General features: G+C 33.9%; 3 protein-coding genes across 3 annotated transcripts; all 3 read left to right on the top strand.

Moving 5' to 3' along the window:
* The first annotated feature begins 661 nt into the window (after positions 1-661).
* LOC106138360 (Golgi resident protein GCP60) lies at positions 662-7,085 on the top strand. Its single transcript, XM_013339489.2, has 10 exons — positions 662-875; positions 1,272-1,485; positions 1,917-1,985; positions 2,073-2,177; positions 2,491-2,778; positions 3,037-3,116; positions 3,484-3,672; positions 4,157-4,267; positions 4,547-4,668; positions 5,449-7,085. The coding sequence occupies exons 1-10, from the start codon at positions 731-733 to the stop codon at positions 5,563-5,565; spliced, it is 1,440 nt and encodes a 479-aa protein (XP_013194943.2). The 5' UTR covers positions 662-730; the 3' UTR covers positions 5,566-7,085.
* Positions 7,086-7,457: 372 nt separating this feature from the next.
* On the top strand, positions 7,458-14,167 carry LOC106138366 (ATP-binding cassette sub-family B member 10, mitochondrial). Its single transcript, XM_013339496.2, has 10 exons — positions 7,458-7,916; positions 8,091-8,297; positions 8,437-8,639; positions 9,066-9,200; positions 10,305-10,451; positions 10,843-11,074; positions 11,238-11,515; positions 11,695-11,793; positions 12,087-12,239; positions 12,334-14,167. The coding sequence occupies exons 1-10, from the start codon at positions 7,550-7,552 to the stop codon at positions 12,619-12,621; spliced, it is 2,109 nt and encodes a 702-aa protein (XP_013194950.2). The 5' UTR covers positions 7,458-7,549; the 3' UTR covers positions 12,622-14,167.
* Positions 14,168-14,306: 139 nt separating this feature from the next.
* On the top strand, positions 14,307-27,583 carry LOC106138364 (probable 4-coumarate--CoA ligase 1). Its single transcript, XM_013339494.2, has 9 exons — positions 14,307-14,681; positions 18,935-19,145; positions 20,670-20,816; positions 23,445-23,645; positions 24,779-24,887; positions 25,160-25,386; positions 25,644-25,822; positions 26,391-26,546; positions 26,897-27,583. Exons 1-9 carry the CDS (start codon positions 14,412-14,414, stop codon positions 27,182-27,184), a joined length of 1,788 nt encoding a protein of 595 aa, XP_013194948.2. The 5' UTR covers positions 14,307-14,411; the 3' UTR covers positions 27,185-27,583.
* The last annotated feature ends 337 nt before the right edge of the window (positions 27,584-27,920 follow it).

Genomic DNA, 27,920 nt, shown 5'->3' with positions numbered 1-27,920 from the left:
GTAATTGCGACAAGTCTAGTTAGACTCTCAGTCTTTAATATCGCTTGCTGAAAAACGAATAGTGTAATAGGGGCGTGACTGAGCCATCATGGCCAATATGGTCGTGGCCTAGCCTTAGCTGAATAAAACATACATACATAAAATTACGTAGGTATTTTTCCCGGAGGGGTAGGCAGATACGAATGAATGTGGATGTAGCGAAGAAATTATGCAGGGGTCGCGGCAAGTGGAAAGATGTAGTCTCTGTCTACCCCTCCGCTTCATAATCTTAAACAAAAAACCGATATATTATTGCAAATTAATTGACACCTTTAGGGATGGCCCATCATTTTATATTTATCGATATTGACATTGTTTGTCCGTTCGACGGAATGACTGATGAAAATCCGTCTGTTCATCACAAACTCCACTGATTGTGACCTAGTATTCAGGGCCAATATTTAAATTAACTTTAAAAAAACCCGCTTCTTTTTCATTGGTTTGTAGACTTACTAATTTTATGATGTTAATTGTTCTAGGTCTCTGAAGCCTTAATTATTTCATCGTCACAAGACTTGAGCCACTTTAAGAATACTTTGTTAAAAATTTGGCTGCATGGGCCAGTAAGTACCCTTTGCCCCTTAGTACAGGGAATACCCGAAAAAAATAATTGTCAGTTTGTTATGTCAGGCTTGTACCGACCGAATCAATTGGATTTTTACAATATCTCAAAAATACAAAAACGCTAAGAATGTCCACGAAAATAGAAAAAAGTAATAAAGTAAACCCTGAAAAAGTTCCATTGGAGACTGACCAAGGTATTTTGGAGAGCGAAGAGCGTAAATGGGGTCTACCCCTAAAAGAAGTTTATAAACATGGCTTGTCTTTTTACAAAGGTTTGTATGATTTTATTGTATATTATTATAATTATAATTATTATATTATATGTATAGATATAGATGACTAGATATTTTACCAGATAACTCATCGTAATAACTATCACATTAAACTTATTTTATTGAGGTGGCTGACATTTGGGTATGTTGCCCATATTTTTTCCCTTTTACCTATCTTTATAAAAAGGGGCTGTTCCCCATTTTTTACAGACAAAATCTGTTTCCTTTCTTGAATTTTATAAACAGACGTCCGTCGTCCATAAGATGTTATTTCCTGGAAATCTTTTTATCTGATTCCTCAGTAACAAGTAGTCAATATCATAGTCTTGTTTTCCTCCTTAAATACAGGTTATTGAAACTAGAACTTCAAAATTATATCACTACTTTATTTTTTAGAAAAAGAAGGTAAAGCAATTCACTTAAGCTATGAAGATCGACTCAAGCTGGTTGCATTCACACAGCAAACAGCTCACGGACCTCTGGATTTGAATTCTGTGCCTCCCCTTGGAGTTCTGGATGTGATTGGTTGGAATCGAAGAGCTGCATGGCAAGCTTTAGGGCAAATGACACAAATTCAAGCAATGGCTGGTTTTGTACACACATTAGACAGGTAAGATTATTAAATATTTATTTGCAATTAAATCATGTCTTTTCTGTGAAGCAGTCAGAGTTATCAGCCTTAAAAAGACTGAAAGGCAACATTCAGGTGTATGGCTTATGGAATTGAAATTGAAAAAAGATGGGGTCAAAAATCTTCAAAAATCGCATTACATAACACTTGAAGCTCCCTAAGAAGATTCCCAAGTTTATTATCCATTATTTAAGTTGTTCCATTATTCTGAAGTTAGTTAGTTTTAGTTATAAAAAAAAAGAGATTTATTTGTGGCGATGGAGTTAGACTATTATTGTGGGATCAATGTAAATGGAATATGGAACACACTAGACAGACTTTGTGAAATGCAAAATACTTTTAAATAAAAATGTTCTTGTGTATGAATGGCACTGCTAAGATAAACTTAATTGAAAGTAAAACATTTTCAGATTATGCCCTCTGTTCAAACCATACTTGGAAGCTATTCAAAGGGATTTGGAAACTAAGAAACAGCTAGAGTAAGTACTGGTTCAAATAACTAGAAAAAATAAGTGGATTTTTTGAGAAATATATATCTGAAATTTAAAATTTACACTAAATTTCAGACTGAAAAAGGAACAAGAAGAGAATGCCCACTTGGAGTTGCAAAATAGAATAATGTTGGAGAAGCAAAAACAACAGAGTTCTCAACTGACAGAAGAACAACAAGTGTAAGTAACTTTCTTATAAATACAATGATTGATAGCAAACCTATACACCCTATGTATATACATACATTTTATGTATGTTTATACATGTTATGTATGTTTATTTATAACATATAGAATAGACCATCTATAGAAACAAGCGCCTGCCTATGGCATGCGCGATATAAAATATTAAGGTATGTTTTTATGATGGAGCTGTAATATAATATCCTGGGAATCAACTAACTTACCCTTACTTCATAAATTTGAATCAATGTTATTCAACTTGTTTTTAGTAAAAAAAAATATTCCACAAATCAAAGTTTTTTAATTTCAGGCAGCGAATAAAAGATGCGCTCAATGCCCAAACATATGATCAGTTTCTGCAATATGCCCAACAGCAATTTCCTGGCAATTTTGACCAGCAGGCTATCTTAATACGGCAACTGCAAGATAAGCATTACCAACAGTACATCCAACAGTTGGCAATGGATCAGAGACTGTCAACAGCTGATGTTAATGAAAATGAAGAAAATGACAATGAGTTGGCTAAAGAGGAAAAAGAAGAACCAGTTACCAATTGTAATTTGAATGAAACTGAAGTTTCTTTACCTGATAATAACAAGTGAGTGTATAATGATTCCATTAATTAATTTATTTAATTTGGAAAACTTACAGTGCTTATAATTAACGTAGTAAATACTAAATGCAACACAAGTTGTACATACATATTTAAAAAAAAACATGAATGTATAACTGTAGAAAGTATGTATGGAAAAAATACAACAAAAATTTAATAAAGAAACTTAGTTATAATTTTTGTAAACTTAATAATGATAATAACCTCTAGAGTCCTTTAAAACGATGATAATGTGCTTTTCAGGTCAATGCAAACATTAGAAAAAATAGACACACAGGAATATATTGAAGAGTCTAGGGGCGAGGAGGACTCTGATGGAGATGGTAAATTGATTTTGGCTTTGGTATTCATTATTAGATAAATTCTTAATTTAACATAGCAAATTGATAGTGGTATGTTAGAAATTTACAATGTGTCACACAATTTTTTAAATAAACACTGACAGGGCAGACACAGTCAATATAAGTGATAAAAAGACGACTAAAAGCCAATTATGTTAGTACTACGGAAACATGAAAAACAACGTAGAAATACATTTTAACTATAATTTTGATATTTTAAAAAATAGCAAAATGAAAAAAATATATGACATTGTATTTTTTTTCTTTCCATCTCTTTCAAATTATCCAATAGGAAAGGGAATGAATTTGTTTCAATGCACTCATTCTCTTTCAATTTGTTTCTTTTTAGATTGCTTCCCCGCCATAGAAGAGGCCCAAATATGGACCCGTAAGGACATAGTTCAGTTCAAAGAGTCCGCGGCGGCGGCGGGCGGGCGCCTAGTGGTGGGACACGGCGAGACGGTCACCGTGCGCGTGCCCACGCATCGCCGGGCGAGTCGATTGTGTTGGGAGTTTGCTACCGATCACTATGATATTGGTGAGTATGAAATTCGAATTTGTGTCTTTTAGACTGCTTTACAGCCATAGGATCTAACATATGGACTAGAAAGGAAAAAAGTTCAGTGGAAGGACACTGGGGTAACGGATACCGTGCCAGTACCCGCATCGCCGAGCGAGTCGATTGTGTTGGGAGTTCGCCACCGATATTAATTGATATTATTTTCTTTAGCCAATTATATATGTTTTTTTATTTATTAGTAGTATATGCACTTTAAATCCTTTGTAATTATGTTAGGTTTTCTTTGACAGGCGGCTTCTTTGGGAAAGTCAGACTTTGCCATTGGCTTTTTAAGGTTTATCGCAAAACTACTTCTACAAATACCAAGAGAAATGGTATCTGACCTTTTGTGATCTCATTGACAGAAGTGACATATTTGGGTGTTATTGAGTAAAAACGATTAAAATAGTAACCTAAATTCTTGTCCAAATGTGACCAGTTACCTATACTTCTATTGTTTCAGGTTTTGGATTGTATTTTGAATGGAGCAAGTCTCCTACAAGTGAGGTCACTATACAAGTGTCGGAGAGTGATGAAGAGGAAGATCTCGATGATGATGGATATGGTGATGAAGGTATTTTAAAATAGCTTACAATTATACATGTTCTGCATATATAAATCTCTATAGGTAGTTCTAGGCAAGGATACTGGAACCTTTGTCAATCTTGAATGAACCTTTATATTAAAAAAAGCAGAACATAAAAAACCCCTGATCTATGTTCAGTCTTAATTTGTATGTTATTTACTACACGCCATATTGTATCATGAATTCACTTGGGATCCGTTTCTATCGGATACTTAACAGACTGTAGGATTATTTGGTGATATATTTAAAATTCATTTTTATCCTCAGAATACACAATCCAGGGCAACGGCAGCGACTTGGAGACAGGGTGCGAGCGACGAACAACGAACATAACGCGGCCGCTTCTCAGCCTTGTCGTCTCTGTCTACCGCAGAGATTGTCACACCGAGGTAAACTTGTTTCTTTAAATTTATATAGCAGTGTTGAACCACTCGGGTAGACATGTTCCTAACTTAGGCAATCAGACCTGGAAACAAACTGCGAGATACCATTTTGTTCAAATTTATATAAGTTTAAGTTGTCACTGACCCAGTTCATATTAGCTACCTAATTGGGTTGCGAATATTCAAAATAGTGCCGTGTGGTTCCCGGCACTAATAAAAAAATAATAGGACCACTCCAACTCGCTCCCATGGATGTCGTAAAAGGCGACTAAGGGATAGGTTTATAAACTTGGGATTCTTTTAGGTGATGGGCTAGCAACCCGTCACTATTTGAATCTCAATTCTATCATTAAGCCAAACAGCTGAACGTGCCCGCCCGCGTATCAGTCTTTTCAAGACTGTTGGCTCTGTCCACTCCGTAAGGGATATAGACGTGATCATATGTATGTATATTCAAAATACATTAAACAAATCTTTTGCCTTGGTGTCTTGGGTGTTATTTTTACGTATCAATCTGTGAAAACCCATTTCAAACGAAATAAAAATGTAAATCGATCGAAATCATATAACAGCCGTTATATAAGCCGTTACTTTTCGGTCCGAGGTCACTTTTCACACAAGTCATCTATTCATCTGTAAATTTAGCTTTTACTGGCAACAAAAAAGTCTGAATATCGTTGTTATCATACAACTAATTGTGACCCTCGAGTCGTGCGACTTTTGGCTCTGTCAACCTCGTAAGCGATCAAAACGTGATATGTGATGTATCGTTGATACTTGTTTCAGGTTTACGCCGGCTCGCACACATACCCGGGGGAGGGAGTTTATTTATTAAAATTCGATAACACATACAGTCTATGGCGGTCCAAAACTTTATACTACAAAGTATATTATACACAGTAAGATATTTTATAAAGAGACTTATTTAATACATGACAAAATGGAAAAAAAATATTTAATTGGTATTAAGATATATGTGGTAGGTTACGATGTCAGTATTGAAATAATTATGTCATATTTACAGATATAAGATATACCTATGTGCAATGATGCTTAAATAGTATTATTATTATGTCAATTTTATATGTTTTAATTGTGTAGTATTTAATTCCTTGTTTAATCGTGTAAATTCGTAAAGAAAAAGCTATTCATACAATTTAGTTTTTTTTTTTTTGGTGTTATATTTTATTAATTTCAACAGCCTATTAGGTACAGTGTTAATAATGCGACCGTTACTTTAGTTCCTAAAAATTAAGTTTCTTTCTTAGTAAAATTTTATTTATAAAGAAAATATTGATTTTGTAAGTTATAATGCACCGTTAAAAACAAAAGTTGAGTGCACATACAAAAAAATAAGTACATAATGTGGACTTCATGATATTGCACTTGACAGTACATTTTTATTTATTAAAATACCTAGTCAGAAAGTTTATATTTTACTTAACCAATATTAGAATTTTTATTGAGCACTACATTTACGTATAAAATAAACTCTTCCAAGAGGTTTTGTTAAAAATTCGTTTCACGCAAATACACTTACAAATTCTGGTTTATGTATTATATATAACATTTTAATCTGTATTTTGTCACAAAGTACTATCGAATTTATATTAGATATTATAAACCTTTTAATTTTAATAAAAACCATTTTATATATCTATTCTATTGTTTAAATAATGAATGTGATGAAGATATTTGTATTGTATTGCATTTAAAATATTCTTATTTTTTAATTTATTCCAGTGTTTACATACATTATTTGCATTTATTAGGTTTTGGAAATCAAACATTTCACTTAATTAATTTTTCAGTAAAAATATTATGGCGCAGAAACATTTTGTTAGAATATTCATATGTATAGATATACTGTGTAGTAAGTTTCAATGTATATAATTATGAGCTATTTTGCACATATGAATAGGTAGTGTAGGTCGTAGAAAACAAAAGGTTCCCATATTTATTTTATTTCTAGATGTATTTATTGTCTCGTTAGTAATAAAAATCACCTTGTTTGTATTTTTGTAAGCATTGTTAACTAATCTCATCCTCCATAGTTTCCAATTTAAAACTTGGCTAAACTACCTATTCATCTACAATATGTAAGGACTTGATTGAATTACTTATATTATTTCGTAATGAATGAAGGGTAACATTAACGCCGCCCAAAAATAATTATTAACATTTGCCTCAATTTAACTTTTAATACCTATCATGGTGAAAAGGCGTAACTGTGGCCCTATAATATTGTTAAGAATATGTTGATTTTACTGCCAGGAAATGTGATTGTTGTATTTTAATAACCTAAATTATGTGAATAAAAGATGGGTATTTGTTATTTATAATTATTCTTCAGTACCTGTATGAACTTCTTACATTATCTGTGTCTTGTGCTACATATTAAAAATAATAAAGCACGAATACAATTAATAAGTTTTATTTTTGTATTTCCGCAAATATAGGAATGAAGATCTCCGAAAGAGAATGTCCTGATGGACATTGCAGCTTAATAATGAATAAAGCAGCAGAATAAATAACCAAGAAATATCTGTTTAACATAAACTTAGAACTTAACAAATACTAAAACACTTACCAATTCTATGAAGTTTTATTACTAAAGGCTTCTTAGGTCATAATTGTTTCTTCTTAAAAGAACTTAAGCCACTTTTTCTGAAACATACTACGCTAAAGACTTGGCTGCATGTGCTAGTACCCTCTGACTCAATAAAACTAGGGCACAAACAAAAAAGAATGTCAGTGACAATCGTGACAATCAACTGGTTGACGTGAGGCAATGCTATTGCCAAGTTGTCATTGATGAAAACAACAGAGATGGATGTTTTCTGTTTTGTGAAGAAAATTTGATTTGGTTTGGAACAAATTTCTAAAAATGTTGCAGAGGTTTATTCATATTCAATTAAATTCTAAAATATCTCTTGGTAGTGTAAATTTATTCTGTAGATTATCGTCACAAAGTGCATCTTGTAATCACTGTGGGTTCAGGTTATATTCTAGTCACAAGGTTCCAGCTTTACGAAATTATTACGAAAGATCTTTAGATAAAAGAAGTAGTATTTTTTGTATGAAAACACGTTACTATACGAGTCAAGTCGATGCTCAGAAGAAAAATAACCACTTCGAGGCTTTAAAAGAAAAACAGACAGTTGTCCCGGCAAACAAAATCAACGTGAAATTAAAGGGTTCCGAACTGAAGCGATTATTTAGTCTGGCAGAACCCGAAAAATGGACCCTCACCAGTAAGTTTTTAATTTTAATATGGGATGCCTTTAATACTATTAGTAAGGTCTTTATATAAGTGCAGTTTTGTATCATGTTAGCCCAAAAGTTATAAATATTTACAACAATATCTTCACCAAGAAAGGAAATTTATTTTAAATTGATTAAATCATGTAAAAATAATATTACTTCAGGTGCCATTGGATTCCTCATTGTGTCATCCAGTGTCACGATGGCAGTCCCTTTTTCCCTGGGTAAGGTATTGGATATAATCTATGACTCTTCAAATGACCTCGGAGCAGCAAGAGAGAAATTGGATGCGCTCTGCCTGATATTATGCGGTGTATTTCTGTTGGGTGGTGTGTGTAATTTTGCAAGAGTGTACCTTATGTCTATATCTGGTAAGTATCAATTAATATTGCCACCAACTTTGTTTAAACATTTTTTATTTATTAATTTGTTTTTATCTTTTCTTCTTTGTCATGATGACATATTTAATTTATACTTTTCATGATATTATATTGACCTTACATTCAACAGGTCAAAGAATGACACAGTCTCTTCGAAAGCAGGTTTATGGGGCCATAATGAGGCAGGAGCCCGCTTGGTTTGGAAGAACTTCCACCGGAGAACTGATTAACAGATTATCAGCGGACACCCAGCTTGTGGGTAGAAATCTCAGTCAAAATGTCAGTGATGGACTGAGGTCAATGTTGATGGTGTCTGCAGGCACTGGGATGATGGTAAATCATCATTACTTCATCAGGTTTTTATTGAAATAACTTTCTTTGTATGGCTCATGTTTAGCCAAAGTAAATTGGGTATGACCTTCTTTTTTGTACACTAAGTAGGTAAATGCATTGGGGAACCTTCTCATTTTATATGTTTTGTTAAAGAATGAAAAAACATGGAGAAAAATCTGCATTTTTTGGTATATATGGAGTACAATAAAATTATAGTACCTATTGAATTACTTTGCATATATTCTGCTGTTGTCTTTTAAAGGTTCTGCAATTACTTGGTCATGCTCACTTTAAATTTACTTTTTAATGTACTAGTTAACATGAAACACTACGCTAGGATAAGATTTTGGTGAACTTGTCCATTTCTGTCTTGAATAAATTTCCTATGTTCAGGTTTACATTATAATGCTTTATTACCAATTTCAGATATACATGTCCCCATCATTGGCCATGATTGGACTGTGTGTGGTGCCGCCTGTGTCAATGCTTGCTGTTTTTTATGGTCGGTTTGTGCGTGGTATCACTCGGCAGATGCAGGACACACTGGCTGAAACAAGTGAGGTATGTGGTAATCATAGCAATTGGTATAATATAAAACTAAATAGAAATGCTTTTGTACTTGAAACTATATGAATGATGTGTCATTGTTTTGCTTTGCACTCAATAAAAACTAATAATAAGTTCGAATATTGTGTAATGTCGTGCAGCTGCCGCCTCCCCTGCGAGAGCCCTAAATAAAAGCGCGCGCGCTCCGGGCCTTCGCCTTTGGACTTCTAAAGCTCTCACCAAGTAACTGGCTGTCCTCTGGCAACTACTTGTTGGATCTCGTGTCTATAGCTAAACCAACACTCTCTCTACTATAATTATACTATACATAATTATACTATTTTTTTATAATTATTTCTCGGCTTCTTTTTCTTTAGTGTTTCATTTTTTAAAATATATATAATGTACAGACAAAACTTGTACTGTTTTAATATATGTATTGATATGGTTTTTGCACTTAACTCTAACATTGCATTGTATGCTAATGTCTAGTTCATGATAATATTACAACAAAGGCAATATAATTATGCTGTTTAATTACTAATTTGTAGACTATAACAATAGTTTATTCTTAGTTCAAGCGTCCTGTCAATCACAGAAAACTACTCGTGCAAAATGTAGTGCTACATCATTCTTCATTCTTCTAGGAAACTGCTACAGTTTCCTAGAAGAATGATGTAGCACTACAGGAGCGATGATTATTGCTCGACCGCAACCAAAGGAGGGAAGATCTTCCGTCAGACTAGGTGTTATGTCTGGGGAACCGCGGCTCCGACGATGTTCAGTCGGAGGTTGTATTTATGCTCCAATCCGTGAAATCTTTAATATCGCGATTTAGCATGCGCTTGGCTGGTGGCCTGTGACGTTAGTATGTCGCCACAAGGCTTATTAATGAACATAAATGGGACATATATTATTTAACTTTCAAATCTATCTTTGATGTAATTCGAACTGTTAAAAACAGAGACAAGACATATGCCTTATCGTCAACAATCGTGAATAAAGGGATAGTACTTGTGTTCTGGAGAAGAGCCTAAATAATGTCCACCTGTGATCCAGTTTTGGAAAGCTTTATATTAATAAAATTACTTATACTATGCTATGACTAATAATTTACAGCTAGCTGAAGAAAAAATATCGAACATAAAGACTGTTAAAGCATTTAGTAAGGAGAAAACAGAATGTAATTTATATGCACAGAGAATAGAAAACCTGCTCAAATTAGCATACAAAGAGTCAATGGCGGTTGGAAGCTTCTATGGATTGGTGAGTGTTCAAATTTTTTTTGGACTCTGAATCTGTTCGAAATTACCTACTAGGTGTGAAGGCATGACGCCTTCACCTAGTTATTTTAAACAGATTAGCCAAACTTTGAGATTCAATTTGTATAGTATTTATTCGATAAACAACTTTTAGTTGTTTAGAATTGTCTTCCTTCAACAACTTTGAAACTGCTGAACTGAATTCTACCAAAATATACTTAAGAATAGTCTCGAGAAATAAGGTTTTCGAACCTATTACGATCTGTTAAGCTGCTATGACACCACAGACAAATTCACATATTACAAACAGACATGACAAACTTAAAACAAACTTTTTTTAGTTAGAAGTAGGGCGTGATGAATATTTATTTATTAATTTTGTTATTTTTTTACAGACCGGACTCTCTGGAAACATTATAATAATTCTAGTGTTGTACTATGGGGGTGGTATGGTGGCTACTGAACAGTTGACTGTTGGCAATTTGACCTCATTTCTCTTGTATGCTGCGTATGTTGGTATAAGCATTGGAGGTCTAAGCAGTTTCTATACAGAGTTAAATAAAGGTATCGGGGCAGCGACCAGATTGTGGCAGATCATAGATAGAGTACCTACGATACCAGTTGAAGGTTGGTATTGAAATGTAGTTGACTTATGAGTGATTTTTAACTTGCGTGTTGCATTATACTATTTGTAGTGAAAACTGTCTTTGTTGCTCTTCACTTAATATTACTAGTGCCATTATTTACCGCCGAATATGCAATTCGTTAATATTTCAATCGTATATTTTAGGTGGCCGCCGACCATTACTAAGGCCTACAGGTGAAATAGTCTTCGATAATATATCTTATTCATATCAAGGGGCACCTCTTATCAAAGACTTCAACTTACATCTAAGGCCCGGCAGGTCTTTAGCCCTTGTCGGTCGTTCAGGGTGCGGTAAAAGCACAATAGCAGCCCTAATATTAAGGTTATATGACCCAGTTAAAGGCAGGATACTTTTAGACGGAGCGGATATAAGAGAATTGGACCCAACTTGGTTGAGGAGCCACATCGGTTACGTTAGTCAGGTATGTATTCAATTCAAACCGTTATTATTATATAGCCTATCATTTTGATAAAATATTGCTATGTATTTTTGATTAACTTCCTGAAACCAGCTTAGTTTTTGCCTAAAATAGGTTCAAATTTTTTAAATAATTTTCTCTCGTCCCTGTCTTATTTTGTAAAAATAACGTATGTTTTTTAGGAACCTGTGTTATTTAGCGGGACAATAAAGGAAAATATTCTGTATGGTGCTCTTGAAGATGAATATGGAAATCCAATAGAAAAAGACAGTAATGAAAAGGTAAGATAAAGAGTCATTGGTACGTGTTTGCAGTGGAATTAAAACATGGTTTTTCTCTTTTGATGAGTCGATTACTTCAACTACTCTTCTCATCGTTTAAATACGTATTGAATTTAGATAAATCTACCATAGCAAATTTGTACCTTATCTATGTTCCGTTTTGTAAATATTTGGTATAAAGTATATAGGGCCTTATTGCTATCAACTACTGGTCCATTTTTGCGTAAGGTTTGTTTAGTCATTGATTCCATGAGCAAATTGATCATTAAATCATTAAATAGAATATATTTTAGGAGCCAGCCTGGTTACGAGCGGCGCGAACAGCCCACCTTCACGAGCTGGTGATCGCCAACAAGCAGGGCTGGGACCGGCAGGTGGGCGCCGGAGGGGGCCAGCTGAGCGGTGGCCAGAAACAGCGCGTTGCGATTGCAAGGGCTATAGTAAAGGTACCTAAATGCTGTTTATTATTACCAGCTTTACTAGCAATTGTTTCAAATACATAAAATCTATTTTATTTATTAACCATTGCTTCCTTTTCAGAACCCGAAAATATTAATACTTGACGAAGCTACCTCAGCTTTAGACGCGTATTCAGAATTCCTAGTAGATAAAGCTTTGAAGGAAATCAGTCGAGATCGCACCGTGTTAACGATCGCACATAGATTGAGCACAATACAATCTGCTGACGAAGTGGCGGTTTTAGAAAATGGATCCATAATAGAGAACGGAACATATGCAGAACTTATGGCAAAACAAGACGGATTCTTCAGGGAACTCATCACGCACCAAACGTTTGCTTCCAAAGCGAGAGACAAACAGCACACGTAATAGTTATCGGGGCCATAGACAAATTTGTTGTTACGATTTTTTACTGTTGTGTTTATATCTCTAATTTATTTATTCGTTATGAACAGAGTAAATCCATGTGTTTATTTACACAGTTGAGCTGTTCCGGATATAGAATATTATTGTTGACTTTTTAGCCATTAATTTGGTTGATCAACTATAAAGTGTAAAGTATTTTTGGCCTATGTGCTGTTTTTGTAAAAGAACTATTTATTTGCTATTTTTATCAAAAAATATTTGCATTTCCCCTTTGTGACGATTTTCAGAGATGGTTTTGTCGTGTTTATCTGGTGTTTTGAAAGTTTAGAATAACTGTCCAACGAACTAAATAAAAAAAAAATAAGATTCAATTATAACTGTGCAGTTTGAAGGACAATCAATCAAAACAAAACACAGTAATCTTTAACACTGCGAATCCCATCACAGTAGAATTATTTGACAATTTAATGAATGAAACTAAAGATTAAAGTTGAGAAGCATCAGAAAAATTTGCAACAAAATAAAGCAATGTAATCACGTAGGCTAATAAACTTTACTTAGTCAATTATTGATGTTAGGGCATGACGATATTATTTTTACGATAAAATTGTTATCATTCACCTAAATGTATTGGACTTTTGCTCCACAGATTATGTTTATTTAATTGCGGGAACATTACAATTTTCCTATTATTAAATAGTAATCATTATTCAGTAATCCACGGTTGACTGGTGAGTTTAAATGATACCAATCTCACTAATATAGACCGAAAGCATAATGAAATTAGAATATATTTTTTACTTACCTGAAAGACATGCCTTATATTTGGTAATTTTTAAAAGGAAGACATTTACCAATACGAATTGTTGATAGAAAATTATTTGTAGTTATTTGTATATAAGAAATGTACAAAATTGTCACTCTTACGGGTGCTGTAATTTATCAAATTTTTGAACAAGGTATAATTATAAAGGCAAAAAAAGGTATATAAAATACGGGAATTTATTTTTATTTGACCCACAAATAAATGGTTGTTATTAAATGGTATTTATATGTTTGCTTTGCCAATAATCTTACTTGTCTTAGTTTGAGGCCAAGAATTCTTATTAAACGATTTATTATACGTTAATCCCACCTTAATAGACTTTTACGTTAAAATCCGAACCATTATTGATGGTTCCGATTTATTTACTTCTTTTTTAAAAAAACTAAAAAGAAACTGGAAATTTGCTAGAATTTAGTGTTTCATCGATTCAGTTTAAGAATTTCGCATTAAAAAATATCTTTCATGTTAAATCAGGGCTATCTATATATGTAGTCAGTTTTATCAATAACCACCAAATTGTTCAAAAGATTTCTTACTTAGTTGATAAAAGGTATGAGATATTTAACCCAACGAGACATTTCAACTACCTACCTTACCTATAGTAAAGTAGGTATTAAGTGCCAAGATAATTGATAGTTTTCTATACATAAGTATTTGATTGGCAATGAAATGACAATATATATATGTTCAATAATCATTTATTGAAAAACCCACCTTTTTAAATTCTGAATTTGAAAATAGTTAACAATGCTAATAAAGTAAAAAGATATCATTATAAATTAATTTCTATAGTTTTTAAAAGATAGTTAAAAATGTATGGAGAATTTTACAACAAACAAAGCTTAGATAAATGTGAACGGACTTTGGCCACGACGTCTGTCGCGACCGCGCCAAAATACGCGGTATCGTCGACGCCGATACATTCACAGATCGTCGTTCCCCGCGTAAACATCCGACCGATATTAACATGTCACATTTGAAAGTTATACGCGGGAATGTTGCGCGGCAACTCTTGAATTTCGCGCCTAAAAAAAGTGCGAGGAAAACAAAAATAAACAGAGTGCTCCCACAGATAACACAGCCATGCTTTACGGGTAGACACTTTGCAACTCAAACGGCACCAGATGTGGACCCGAAATGCTTGAATTCCCCATGGGGAGAAATTCAAGTTGGGAACGAAACTTTGACAGATTTCCTCTTTGAAGATTTCGAAGAATGGGCTGACAAACCGGCAGTGGTAAGTTAAATTATTATACTTTTTAATTTTTCTTTAATTTTCAATTTTTTCTTTAATATTTCTTTCTTATTTTTAAATTTTTTGATTCAAATTCCTGTCAAAATGTAAGGTATTGTCATGAAAGGTAGGTTAATATTTGCCGTAGGTACATGTTTTTAACATTTTTTATTTGATAATTACTAGAAGTATGTAGGGTTGTTATTGTTTAAATTATAGTTTACGACTACATAATACCTAAGTTAATTACTAATTACCCACCATGGTGATATATTTACATACATCCATTTAGTCACGTCTATTTCCCTTGTGAGGTAGACAGAGCCAATAGTCTAAAAACTGTGAACGGGTACGTTATTTGATTTTAAGTAGAAAAAATACTGTTAGGAAAAATATCAGACTGTATATGCGTTACTAGCTCTTTTTTGTAAATAATTTAGTAATTAATTTTGTTCTAAAATCATGTTTTGTGATTAAAGGATAAGGTAGGTACTTATTGCTAGCAGGGTATATCAAAGTGTCATAAACACAGATGTTATAAAAAAATTCGCTCGTCTTCAACAAAAACTTTAACATTTATCGTAGTTTTTGCTCTACGATTGCATCTAATTAAACTGTGCAGGCAATCAATTGCTATGCATTATACATGCATTATTTCCCAGTGCAAAGGTCTACACGGTAGATGTGTTGTAGATGCAGAGTAAATTATAAATAGTCCCTATTTGAAGGTTGAGGCTAAGATAGTGGAGCGAGAGATATGTTTGGCAACAAGATATGAATATTTATATGAGACTGATATTAGAATAATGCTTCTGGCATTGGGAAAATAGTTTTTCTTGGTAAATAATTACATTTAGGTGAATATCACTTTTCTAGCAATTCTTTTTTTTAGAGCCAGCTTTCCAGTACGCTATGATGATTCGATGAAAATATATATTTTTGTATTAGGTAATCTTTACATTTTATAATTAATTGTTGCAACCTGAAGTTTCATTCTAATGGGAAAAAATTAGCGAAATACTCTTTATTTTTATTTGAATGTGCACTCAGCCTTATGTACCTACTCGTTTTCAAATTCTATGTAAATTTTGTGCCTCCTTGTAACTTAAGTATATTTCAATTTTAAACATTTAAGACACAATTTAATTTGTTGTTGAGCATGTAGGGTTTAAATGTAACATTTACAACACACAAATATTTTATGGTTATACCTACCGTGTTGTTTTTCAAAGTTTTCAAATTTATTTATTCGTAGATATTGAGTATTTATTATATATGAATAGATTTAATAAGTCTTTCATCTTGTCCAGTATTATTAGCCATTGCTTATTAAGCAAATAGTTCATAATTTATGGGTATTTAAGATGTATCTTAAGTGTTTATTTACTATATCGTTGGTTATCGTGGCGTTAAGCAACACTAAACAAGCGAAGCGACCTTAAAAATTAATCACTCGGTATTACTTAATCTGTTTAAAATAGCGTAGTATCAATGTGTACTAACATCATAACACAAGTGTTTTTGTACTCATAGTGAAGTAGTTTTCTTTAAAGCTTATTAGAGTATGATTGTTATGGTGACTGATGGTGGTGATTACCATCAGTTGTGAAGACACATTTATCACATCTGCAGTCTTATATTATTCCGAATTCTATGAGTCTATCCCAATAGTTTTGAGCGGATGACGTAAAATTAGATTTATCTACGCTTTGCGACCAAGGAAATGCACTTCATAATTTCTAAATAATTGGAACTTGTCTTCTGTAACTTATCAGATTGAATGGGGTTAAAATAAAGGAAATTGAAAGTAAAATTATTTGTATGTATTTACCTACAAGAAAGAGGGGGTGTGATAGATTTCGATGACTGGCATATAAACTAAGTCAAGGTCGAAGAAACATGATATCAGTAGGTACAAGTAAATTTATTACAAATACAACGCATGGCAACGCATGCAAAGTCAGATTTTTCAAGTTACGTAATTTATTATTAGGTAGTTTCCTTATTTCAATAATAATCTTCATATACATATATCGCGAACACTTATTTTTTACGAAATTGTGAATTTCTCAAAAACTGTTGGACCTATTTTGATGTCCTATGAACTTAAAAATTCTATTGGCTGCTCCTAAAATTTCATCAAAATCAGATGCACGGTTCGAAAGTTATTGTTATAAATGTACCTACATACATTTGTGTACGTTTGTAACACGATAACTATCGAACCGTACATTTATGTATATACAAAAAATTTAATTTCGCCCAAGTTCATTGGTAGAAGTAGATCCATGGGGCAACAAAGTCACTTTTGAATAAAAATATCAAATTCGGGAAAAAACCGCAACTTACAAATTTTAACTCTGAATGAATTTTGTCGATTCAGAGTCAATTGTACATGGTCATTTCATTCCGGGAGTTAAAAATCGGCAAATCCGAAGAACGGTTTCGCCGCTAATGTAAAGTTGTTATTAGGCAGATTTATGGGCTGATAATACTAAGTATAAGAAAGAATGGATGTGATAATGTTTATTTTACATTTTATCTATCTCCGGGTTGGTATCACCCGGACGAACGCAGTATATATAAGTATGCGTTAATGTACTGATTTATTTTACTTCAAGTCTTTTGAACTGTAAAACAATCTACATATGCCAATTATATATAGGTTTAATAAATGATAGAACTTTGATATTGTCGTCAACTGGTGCCAAATACTTTATTCTGTTCTTCTGTACGAAGGTTGGGCTACGTCCGCGATCTTTTAAGCAGCTATTTTAGTGAACGAACATATTTTCATAAGCATATTTTGTACTTTTATATTTTAATAACGTCATTACTAACAACAACAAGCACGTAACTAAGTGGTATCATGTTGATAACGAAATTTTGTTTTGACTATGTAAAGAAATGGTAATTAAGAACATTTTTTTTAGTCACAACTAAAAAAAACAGTTTAATATTATGTATAACTCGTATATATACGAGTTATGCATGTAGGTAGGTCTTAAAATAGTAACTAAAGAAAATAAAACCTTGGTACTTTACCTAGGTATTACCTACCTTACCTACCTGATTATTCATAATCATGTTGGATACGTACTTAGATTCGAGTTTAATAAATAAAAAGTTTTAAAACTATAAAATATTCAACATAATCTTGGGTTCATATTTGATAAACAGTTCTATGGACTTTTCAATATTTCCTCTATTATTGTTTTTTTCACTCGACCTAGCTGCTATGATGCTGCCATGTTGAATCTTTCGAAACTCGAAAACAACGACGCGCCACTGAAAATCTATTTTTGTCATTCACTCATGAATATGTTTTCACAAAATATCTACATCTATCCCACGGTTACTGGGTCATTAATCCCAGAAAGATTTTATTAAGTTTACATTTTGAAATTGACCGACACCCGGATAACACATAGGTACGCACTCCTGTATCTACCTAGACCTACCTACCTACTTTCTTCTTTTATCTTCCGATTCTTGATTCCATTGTCTTCTTATATAGTGCATTTTTTAAAACCCATTAAAAGAAATATGTTTTGTTCTATCATATATCTGGAATATTTTCAGTACGACTACGCAACGATGCAAAGTCCGATTCGTCAGTTGTTTTTACAAGGTGTTTGCTGTAAAGATAGCTCTGTTACATAATGTAAAAGTGACATTATCGAGCAATTACCTAGAGATTTTTCTGCTTGCACATTTTCAGAAATGAATTTTTCATAACATTAATAGTATGACAATATGCAAATTATAATATATATATATATATAATTAATTAAATCTATCCTTGGAAGAACCATATGAATGAGGCGACTAAGGAAAAACTATCCGTAACTATAGGTCTAGCTTGGGTTTGGTAGTTAAAAAAGAAGTAACTTTGTCAAGGAGTGAACGCCGACCTCTGAAGCGACAGAGCTAAGTAGGCAACCAAGTGTACACACTCAGATGTTTAAGTAATATCTGCAATTATGCATATCAGGTAGATAGAATGAAACATTTTAGTAGGTATTTTTATACAAAATTTAAATCGCTCTCTTTACAGTTCTCCCAATAACTAAGTAGGTAGTTATAATATTTTTTGGGCTTCTTTATGCCTGCTAGTGTCATAGAGCGATTATAATTATGTATGCAATTAGGTCATTTTAAATAAGTAGATATTTGGCAGTCACTAACTGGCTCAAAATATATGTATGTAGTTGTAGGTATATATGCTAACATCTTTTGCTTCTGGTATTTTTCAGACATGTGGCGTATCAGATCGCGGTTACGATTATGGCATGCTGCGCATGATGATAGAAAGATGTGCGAATGCGCTATTAGGGCCCATGCGGATGAACCCTGGCGAACGAATCGGCCTCATTCTGCCGAACATTCCAGAATTCGCGGCCCTTATCTACGGCGCTATGAAGGCTGGCTTAGTCGTCACATTCGCCAATCCTTTGTATACAGCTGGTAAGTAGGCCTTTGTAACCAAAAGTGTAAAAGTGTTTTTATTTCTCTTCCTCTTTCAAACCTATTTAAAAGAAGTTTTATGACGACGCGAGAGTGAAGAAAGTAGAGAGCCTATACAGAAGGACCATTTTTGCCGCACCGCGCGGTCACAGTATCACAAATATGACGCGGAAAGGGGTGTGACCATTTATTTTACCAACTGGCAAATGCCCAAAGTACTTGTGGCCGACGCCCACCTGATAAATATTTTGTTCACAAGTCCTAGGTATATTTTTGTTGAATAACTTATTCTTTGATTTGTTTGGATGTTTGTGCTAAACTTCCGATCACGATTGCGTGCTAAAATAGTGGCGTTTCAACGTTATCTAACATAGTTACTATGTGTCTTTATATTCCTAATATTGCACATGGTATAAAAATATTGTTTTGGAAATATATTGTTTTATGTTTGTCATTTTAAAAAAATATGTAGTCTTTCCACTTTGATACCATTCACGTGACGTGACCAAATCTATTATTTTTTAAGATGATAAACCATACTTTGTTGCTATACTAACTGCAGGTAAATCTGTTATTATGGTCATTATAATGGGCATTTTATCAGTCAGGGCCATTCGTAGCAGGACAATCTGAACACGTGAGACGTCGGTAGTATTGTAGGTAGCTAACTGCAGTATGCAGACTAAACGCGTAAACTGTAACAGCATAGACTTTGCTCTTTCTGAGGGCCGCTATCTGTACTTAGTTGCACTTACTTTGCGTACTTTTGTATAGGCTTGTGTTTAAACGACCACCAAAATTTACAATTCATTAAGATCTTAGGGTAAATACTATATATTTACCCTAAGATCTTCTCCAGACTCTTATTTATATATATTCAAGTAGGTAATTAATTTCAAGAAGATTGGTTCAGGATATAACGCGTGACAAGATTACAATCAAACTTACTTTCGCATTTATAATATTATTAGTATAAGTAAGAATGCGAAAAATACTGGAGTATCCATGAGAAACTTACAAGTGACTTTGCTATGGGAATTACTTTAATAACTAATGACAGCCCTACTCTTGTCCCTTGTTTCATACTATTGCTACCTATTCAGTTCAACGAAGTATCAGATAGTTTATTGCAGTTCAAATATATATATTCTCGACGATTTATTAGTAATAATCACTTTAACAAAGGTCAATATACCGTCTAGATATCAACATACTGTACCGCTTATCCTACATAGGATAACATTATCAGTTCTTAAACAAGTTGTACGCTAGACCTACATTGATAGGAACAGTCGAATGAATTGCTATAGAGTCAATACCACAAGAGTCTAGACAGTTATAATAAAATGTAGATATATTGTTGTATAATAGTGGGCACTTGTGGCGCAGTGGTAGTGTGCTTGCATGTGACGTACAAGGTCCCGTGTTCGAATCCCGGCCAGGGGTCATTAACTAAGCTTGAAATCTTGAAAAGTCATAATATGTCGTCTTATCTCTTTCAATATCTGTGGTTATTGTGTATAGATGAGGTGCAACGACAGTTCGCGGACTGCAATGTGAAGGCGATCGCCACTATAGAGATGTTCATGCCGGTGGCCCAGAAAGTGGGAGCATCGCTGCCAGACTACAAGGGAACCATTTGGGTTGGCGGCGAAGACGACAGCACTCAAGGTTTGTGTTTTGTTTGTGTGTCAAAAATATTTAATTCTAAATCAATACATCCCATAGATTAGCGAACAATTTTAAGAAGATTCGAATAATCAAAATCATGTTTGTTGTTAAAAAGTTTAATGAGATACTCTAATTATTTTAACAACTCTTTCTCTTTGATCTTTATGCAACACGAAGGTGCACTGTAGTGTGTTCATTTGCACCTTTAACGGTTTTGCTTTTGAGTTGAGCTAGCATGCTGGCACCATGCTGGGTATCTGGCAGGCTATGCTTAACTCAAAAATATCGCTGGTGATTGGTTAATTAAACTAAATATATACATCTATAACTTTTAACCTCTTGCATCTAAAGAACAGACAAAGTGTCATTAAGCAACTCATTAAATGCCATTTAACTACATAAAATTTTTCGGGGTTTGAAATAAATATATCTTTGGTACAATCAGTCTTTCAATAGAGAATATTACAGGTACATACTTCTTGTTCATATTTAACACGATATAATAGACAATAGTAGAAGGTCAAGGTAAAATGTAAGTTACTGAACGAATTACAAAAAACATTATTTTCGTATTACAAAAATCATATTTCTTACTTTTCGTAGGTGGCGTACATGTATAGTTTTTAGAGTTCCTCGGTTAAAAAAGAAAAACGGTGGGGAGACGACGTTACGTTTTAGGTAGATATTTGTTTCGATAAAAAATATGTTCGATATGTCAAAATCGATAAGATAGAGAAGAAAATTATAACTTTCATAAATTAGCTTTTTTGTTTGAACAAAAAAGCTAATTTATGAAGTAATAATTTTCTGATGATTGCCGAGCAACGCCCCTCTTATTCGAATGATAACGTATTCTTGTTATCTCGATCTTATCTATTTACATGTGTATTATAAAATATTGGGGAAAATCTACGGTACCTGCTCTCACTGTGTGACACTTGGGTATTTTAATTTCTACAACTTAATCGTACGCATTACTTAGAATAACACATATTACTTAAATTATTAAAACAATAATTTACTATAATCTAAAGGGCTAGATAGCTTGCAGACACCAAAATACCGATTTGAAAATGATATAGATCACGTTACGTTAGGTCGGGATTTTTATATGTAGAATGTGCAGAAATAGGGTTTATTTTAATCAACATTGATGGGAGTCCAATGTACACGGTCAGGTTTAATTTAGAGACGGTCACTTCATTTAATGTGTCACTTATCTTTATTAGTTCGATGTAAATACCAATAGAACGGTACAAAGTACAATACGCCAATTGTTTTCAGTAAACATGAAACCATGATGACTTTCGACTCAATTTTTTTGTTTATTTTAATAATTCCATGACGAAAACGATGACAAGTATGGTTCTTAGATCTTTGTAAGATTTTTCCTCGTCGTCTTGTTATTTTATCTAGGTAGGTACTTTTAAGAAGAGATAAATTGGCCTTATTCTACAGTGTTGTGTAAAAAAGTTAGTAAGTCACTGTAGGTATACAAGTGGGTTTCAGCCTTTCTATCACTCGATTGGTGACTTTTGTATGATTAAGAGATTGTCTTTGGCATTGTTTTACTAAATTTAAAATACCTAAACTACACAGACCTCCTCGAGTTTTTATCTCTATGGCTTCAACACCTTGTCCTTTGATCATAATTATATGCTGCGATGATACTGCGTTTTCGACAGATTATGGGTGATTAATGACGTCCACAACTGATAATTTTGTATCCTGTCTGCATTCACTAATAAAAGATTAACGGTAGATAAGTGGCATAAAAGATAATATTTGTTTTGAATAAGTCAATCAAGCCACACCTACTTGTTTGTTCGTGTTCGTGATTGTACTTATTTTAAACTAAATTTTAAAAGTATAGTCACTATACTATAGTGTATGTAGGTGTCTATGGCCACATGATTTGGCGGGATGCTCAAAAAATGCATGGGTAGCCGTAGCCGTAGAATAATCTCGTTTATAAATCTCATCTCTCATCTTTGTATTATTAACCATTCCTCTACGTTAAATAGGCTATTAATAGTAACTTTTAAAAACAAAACATAGGATTTTAAGTATAGGTAGGTGCCAACTACCTTTACTTAAAAAGAAGTCACCTATTCAGACCACAAAATTCATTTGGACAAGGAATATGTGTCACTGACGTACACTAATTGATTTCGTTAAATTCCTCCGGTTAGGTAATGCCCGCGATAGTTTACCGCGGTACAAAGTCCGTCAAAGGCAAAGGTCGCACTTGACCCACATACAGAACGCGCCCACCTTTACTTCCCTCAGTATATTGGTACAATGACCCACATAGAAAGGCAATAACACCTGTTTATCATAGACGTATCGAAGGTATACTTGTCTGAGTGACCGTACTTCCATAACTCGAATCCCTACTTTGGAAAGTTGTCGTACGATTTATTTTTATCATATGATTAGTCAATAGCATCTTATTGAGTTCAGATTTTTCATATTATGAAATCGGCTTGTGTATTTTAATTAAAATTGCACTACCTAAGTAACATTTATAATGACAAATTAGAGGATTACAGGACAAGAGGAAAGCACTCACACAGTGCTCACTGTACTTAACCATAAAACAACCATAAATATATATTTTAAACGCAGGTATCTTCGGTCTCCGGTCTCTGCTGATGGGTGACCACAAGGCTGACCTTCCGACCGTGAACAGCGATGACGTCTGCCTGATTCCCTACTCCAGTGGCACCACGGGTATGCCCAAGGGAGTCATGTTGACGCACAAGAACCTAGTTTCCAACATCAAGCAGGTGCAAGTGCCGAAGATCATGAAATATAACGGGGAGAAAGGTAATAAACTAGAATTAAATGAGTCAGTACAATTAAATGAAGTAACGCAAAAATGGACTTCTAGGGGAAATATTGGTAAACGTATTCTGTTAAATAAACAAAGTTGAAGACCATAAAATTAAACCGCTTACTGACATAATATTAAGAATTTTGGTAAACGCCTGACGATGTAGGCTTCTAGATCTTGGGAATTATTGGGACTCGAGATGAATGCTATTTTCCACGATGGTTCCCTCAATGCAGACTAGGTTAATACCCAAAAAATAGCTAGTCGTGGAAAATAGCTAGTAAAATATTTTTTTAGAAACACAGACCACCCCGAGTGGTAATATCCGTAACCGCGACGCCTTTATCATTGTAATCCTATGATGCTAATGACACTGCGTTCTTTCACGATTAAAAAGGTGATTAATTTGACATGTTAGGTATATTTGATAAAAATGTATCCTGTCTGTACTGTCTAAAAAGATTAAAGTGTTGATAAGCGTTGTAAGGAGAAATAAATAATAAAAAGTCTTGCGCAATTTTCATATAAAAGCTGATACTGAGTTTTGAAGCAAACAGCTGAGAAGAATAAGATACGATGAGAAATAGCAAATCTAGCTTATCTCATATAGGTATTTATATATATAATACGAGCCCAGCACATTTTTAGCTTCGCGATCTCGACCACTTTCATAAATTTTAATGTTTAAAAAGTAATTGTTTTACATTCGGTCAGACATTTTGTAAGACAAACTAGCATAGTTGACATTATCTGTGCCTATTTTCATTACTGCCGTCGGCTATTAATCGTATGACGGTCTTGCCAAATGATTGCAACAGTCCGCAAAAGTGAAGCGAAATTCTTATTCCGGTTTACATAGACCACACGAATTAAACGTTTTTAAAAGTCGTTAAGTATGAATTGTATATGTTCGAAAAACTTATTTAATATTTATCAAATTTCTGTGACATATCTAATATCTCGTATCAGCAAAAGCTAGGCGGATATCTACAATAGAAAGTATTAAATTTCCTTGTTTATAATATTACAAGATTTTCATTTTGTAGACGTTTTTGTAAAAGTAGATTGGAATCATGATCAATTTTTTTATTTTTTTATTTACCTAATAATGTTTGGTTTTTTTCAGGAAAATGTGATGTGGTGTTGACTGTACCGCCTTTCTTTCATATTTACGGATTCAACGGAATTCTAAATAATAATATGAGGCTGGGATACCACGTCGTCTCTATGCCTAGGTAAGAAAATTAATAAATGTCGTACAAACATGTAATTTTACAGAGACCGTATAATATCTACGACCGTATGGGCATATGATGTGTGCTAAGGTTTAAAAATATAAAAAAAACTAGAAAAATTTATAATGATCTATAGAAAAGTAATTATTAAGTAAATAATGAAACTAGTAGGTACATTAGATATCAAATAGTGAAAAAACAAATATAGCCCTGCAGTTGGATAAACATTGATATACCTAATAACTGCCTAACAAATTTACTTTCTTCCTCAGGTTCACATCGGAAGACTACCTGAAATGCCTAGTGAAATACCAGCCATGCACATTATTCGTGGTGCCCTCTCTCCTGGCATTCCTCGCCACCCACCCGCTGGTGAAGAAGGAACATCTGCAATCAGTCACCACGATCATGGTAGGGGCCGCCCCTACTACTGACAGCATGTTAGAAAAGTTCCTGCTGAAAGTTGACAAGACTAAAGAACAGATTCGGCTATTGCAAGGTAAAATATAAAGTTTACAAAGAATGTATGGTGTATGCGCTCCCATATCTAAATACCAGAAGTACCTACTGTTGCATATGTAGTAAAATAAAACATGTGTGACAGTTTTAAAGCGATGTGGTATTTCACTGCTCCATCAGAAAAAATAAATACTCGTAGGTGCTTGTTGCGACTCTTACCCTTCGTTTCTTACCAGTAACATATAATTTTCTTTGGGAAATAAATCCAATTATTAAAAAAGGAAATTCCTTCCACAGGCTACGGCATGACCGAGAGTTCGCCCGTGACTTTAATGACGCCTTACATCTACCCCTTTAGCAAAGTGGGGTCAGTGGGACAACTTATCAGCAGCACGCAAGGAAGAGTGGTGTCTCTTACCAACGGAGAGATGCTGGGGCCTCATAAATCTGGGGAACTGTTGTTGAAAGGACCTCAGGTAAGACATGTCAAACAAGAGAATATTTTCCATGCAATAAGTAGAGTAGTAGTATTGTAATTGACCGAGCGAGCGACTGATCAACTTGGCGTGATGTATTGATATAATCCGCGACATGTACCGTGATTCCAATTCTTTGGTTAGGACTGTTGTTGGTGACATTAAGCCCTTTCCCGTCTCAGTCGGGGTCCAGCAAAGCTCGGTCTTCAGTCTATTTCTGTTCAGTGTGATATTGGACGAGGTGTCTAAAAGCATTAGAGACACCCATGAGCAGCCGCCGTGGCTACTTATGTATGCTGATGATGTCACGTTGACGGGAGAGACTGGTGCGACGTGCGAATGCGCGGAAGGATTCACTTGAGAATGGTGGTCTGAAATTATATGTGTCGAAGTATATGGATTGTGTGTATAAGCGAAAAGGTTGTCAAGCATACAGACGACTTTATACTTGGGATCTGACCGATCTTGGAACTTTTTTAACCTTACTATATAACTCTCCTCCGAATTCCGTTGTACCTACCAACTTGAACTGTTACTGAACAAAAATTTACTTACATCATTAATTCAGATAATGAAAGGCTACTGGAAAAACGAGGCGGCAACCAAGGAGACCATAGACAGCGAAGGTTGGCTGCATACTGGTGACGTTGCGTTCTATGACGAAGACCACTACTTCTACATCGTTGACAGAACGAAGGAGCTCATCAAAGTCAAGGGAAACCAGGTTTGTATTTGAATCTGAACAAAACTAAGATAAAAGAAGAAATAGTTTTGCTGAAATTTTGTTTAGGTACACCATAGAAATAATATAATATTCGGAATGATATAGTACTACTTTATTATTCCAATTTCTATGGTGTAGCCCTAAATGAGACTTAGATTACATTGCGCTGCACTTTCAATTTTTAATTTTTTTGGGTTTGTCAACAGTAGTATAGTAGTTTATAATGCCTAGGAAATACGATAGGATAATTGCGAATCACAATAGAAACTGTATTTTAGCATGGTATTCTGGAAGACTAGGGTTTATTATTTTGATGGAAGATATTTAAAGTGTTAACAATTTCTTTGCAGGTGTCTCCTACAGAGATAGAAAGCGTGATTATGGAGTTGCCCGAAGTGGCCGATGTAGCTGTGGTCGGTATGCCGGACGCTCTCGCCGGAGAAGTGCCCAAAGCATTCGTTGTGCTCAAACCCAATCACAAACTGACTGAGAAACAAGTGTACGACCTCGTTGCTCAAAAACTGACCAAGTACAAGCACCTAGAGGGAGGAGTCGCCTTCATAGACGACATCCCGAGAAACGCAGCCGGAAAGATCATGAGAAACGAACTGAAAGTGTTCGGCAAATCTAAGAAATAAATTAATTGTTATGTAGCAAAGTATTGAAAAGTGTGTCGAGACATAGTTAGCATATTTGTATGAATTGATACTTCTGCCAGCTGGGGTAAAATAATTTGATAAGGATGCGTCTTTATGATTTCTACAACTTGGAATACTATGGATTATACAGAGACCAATGGTCCGGTCTACCCTACCCATCCGTCATAGGCGTGGTGACTTCTTGCTGTGCAATATCTTTTTTAAATAGTTTATTTTCTAGATCAAGTTCAAAGCACATGGTGATAATAGTGTGTATTGTAAATACTTTCACGAAATTGTAAATAGGTGAATAGTACAATGTAGAAAAAGAATTATTAAGGTTTAGGATTTCTATATTAGAAATGTTTTATTTTTTTAATAGATAATGTTTTTAAATGTTATATTTTGTATAAATAGAAAATAAAGCTTAAGTTTTCCAAAATAAAATTGTTTCATTGAATAAAACAACGAGGTTTTGAATTTTATGCTAATTTAATTTTCACATACAAAGTATAAAATCATAGTCATGTCTTTTTCAAACATTTTATTTGCTTACAAAACAATACTTCCAAGAAATTCTGAGATCTTAATTGTATCTAAATGTGAAATGATACTTTTTTTGAATCCACCTATAAAGGTGGATTCACTATTAAAAGTATACACTTAATTTGATTTGAACATTACGATGTTATTGATTTACAATTTAATACTTCACAAAGAAACAATCACAACTGGC

This window comes from Amyelois transitella, chromosome 15 (assembly GCF_032362555.1).
Source record: "Amyelois transitella isolate CPQ chromosome 15, ilAmyTran1.1, whole genome shotgun sequence".
NCBI lineage: Eukaryota > Metazoa > Arthropoda > Insecta > Lepidoptera > Pyralidae > Amyelois > Amyelois transitella.
The sequence above is the reverse complement of the archived record's forward strand: the minus strand, read 5'-3'. Positions and strand labels throughout refer to the sequence as shown.

Excerpts from the sequence above, each read along its gene's own strand:
- LOC106138360 (XM_013339489.2), top strand. The coding sequence starts at position 731 with ATGTCCACGAAAATAGAAAAAAGTAATAAAGTAAACCCTGAAAAAGTT. Across the intron at positions 1,986-2,072 it reads GAAACTAAGAAACAGCTAGA|ACTGAAAAAGGAACAAGAAG; the intron begins GTAAGTACTGGT and ends ACTAAATTTCAG. Across the intron at positions 4,669-5,448 it reads GCAGAGATTGTCACACCGAG|GTTTACGCCGGCTCGCACAC; the intron begins GTAAACTTGTTT and ends TACTTGTTTCAG.
- LOC106138366 (XM_013339496.2), top strand. The coding sequence starts at position 7,550 with ATGTTGCAGAGGTTTATTCATATTCAATTAAATTCTAAAATATCTCTT. Across the intron at positions 7,917-8,090 it reads CGAAAAATGGACCCTCACCA|GTGCCATTGGATTCCTCATT; the intron begins GTAAGTTTTTAA and ends ATATTACTTCAG. Across the intron at positions 11,794-12,086 it reads AAAAAGACAGTAATGAAAAG|GAGCCAGCCTGGTTACGAGC; the intron begins GTAAGATAAAGA and ends AATATATTTTAG.
- LOC106138364 (XM_013339494.2), top strand. The coding sequence starts at position 14,412 with ATGTCACATTTGAAAGTTATACGCGGGAATGTTGCGCGGCAACTCTTG. Across the intron at positions 24,888-25,159 it reads CACGTCGTCTCTATGCCTAG|GTTCACATCGGAAGACTACC; the intron begins GTAAGAAAATTA and ends TTTCTTCCTCAG. Across the intron at positions 26,547-26,896 it reads TCAAAGTCAAGGGAAACCAG|GTGTCTCCTACAGAGATAGA; the intron begins GTTTGTATTTGA and ends ATTTCTTTGCAG.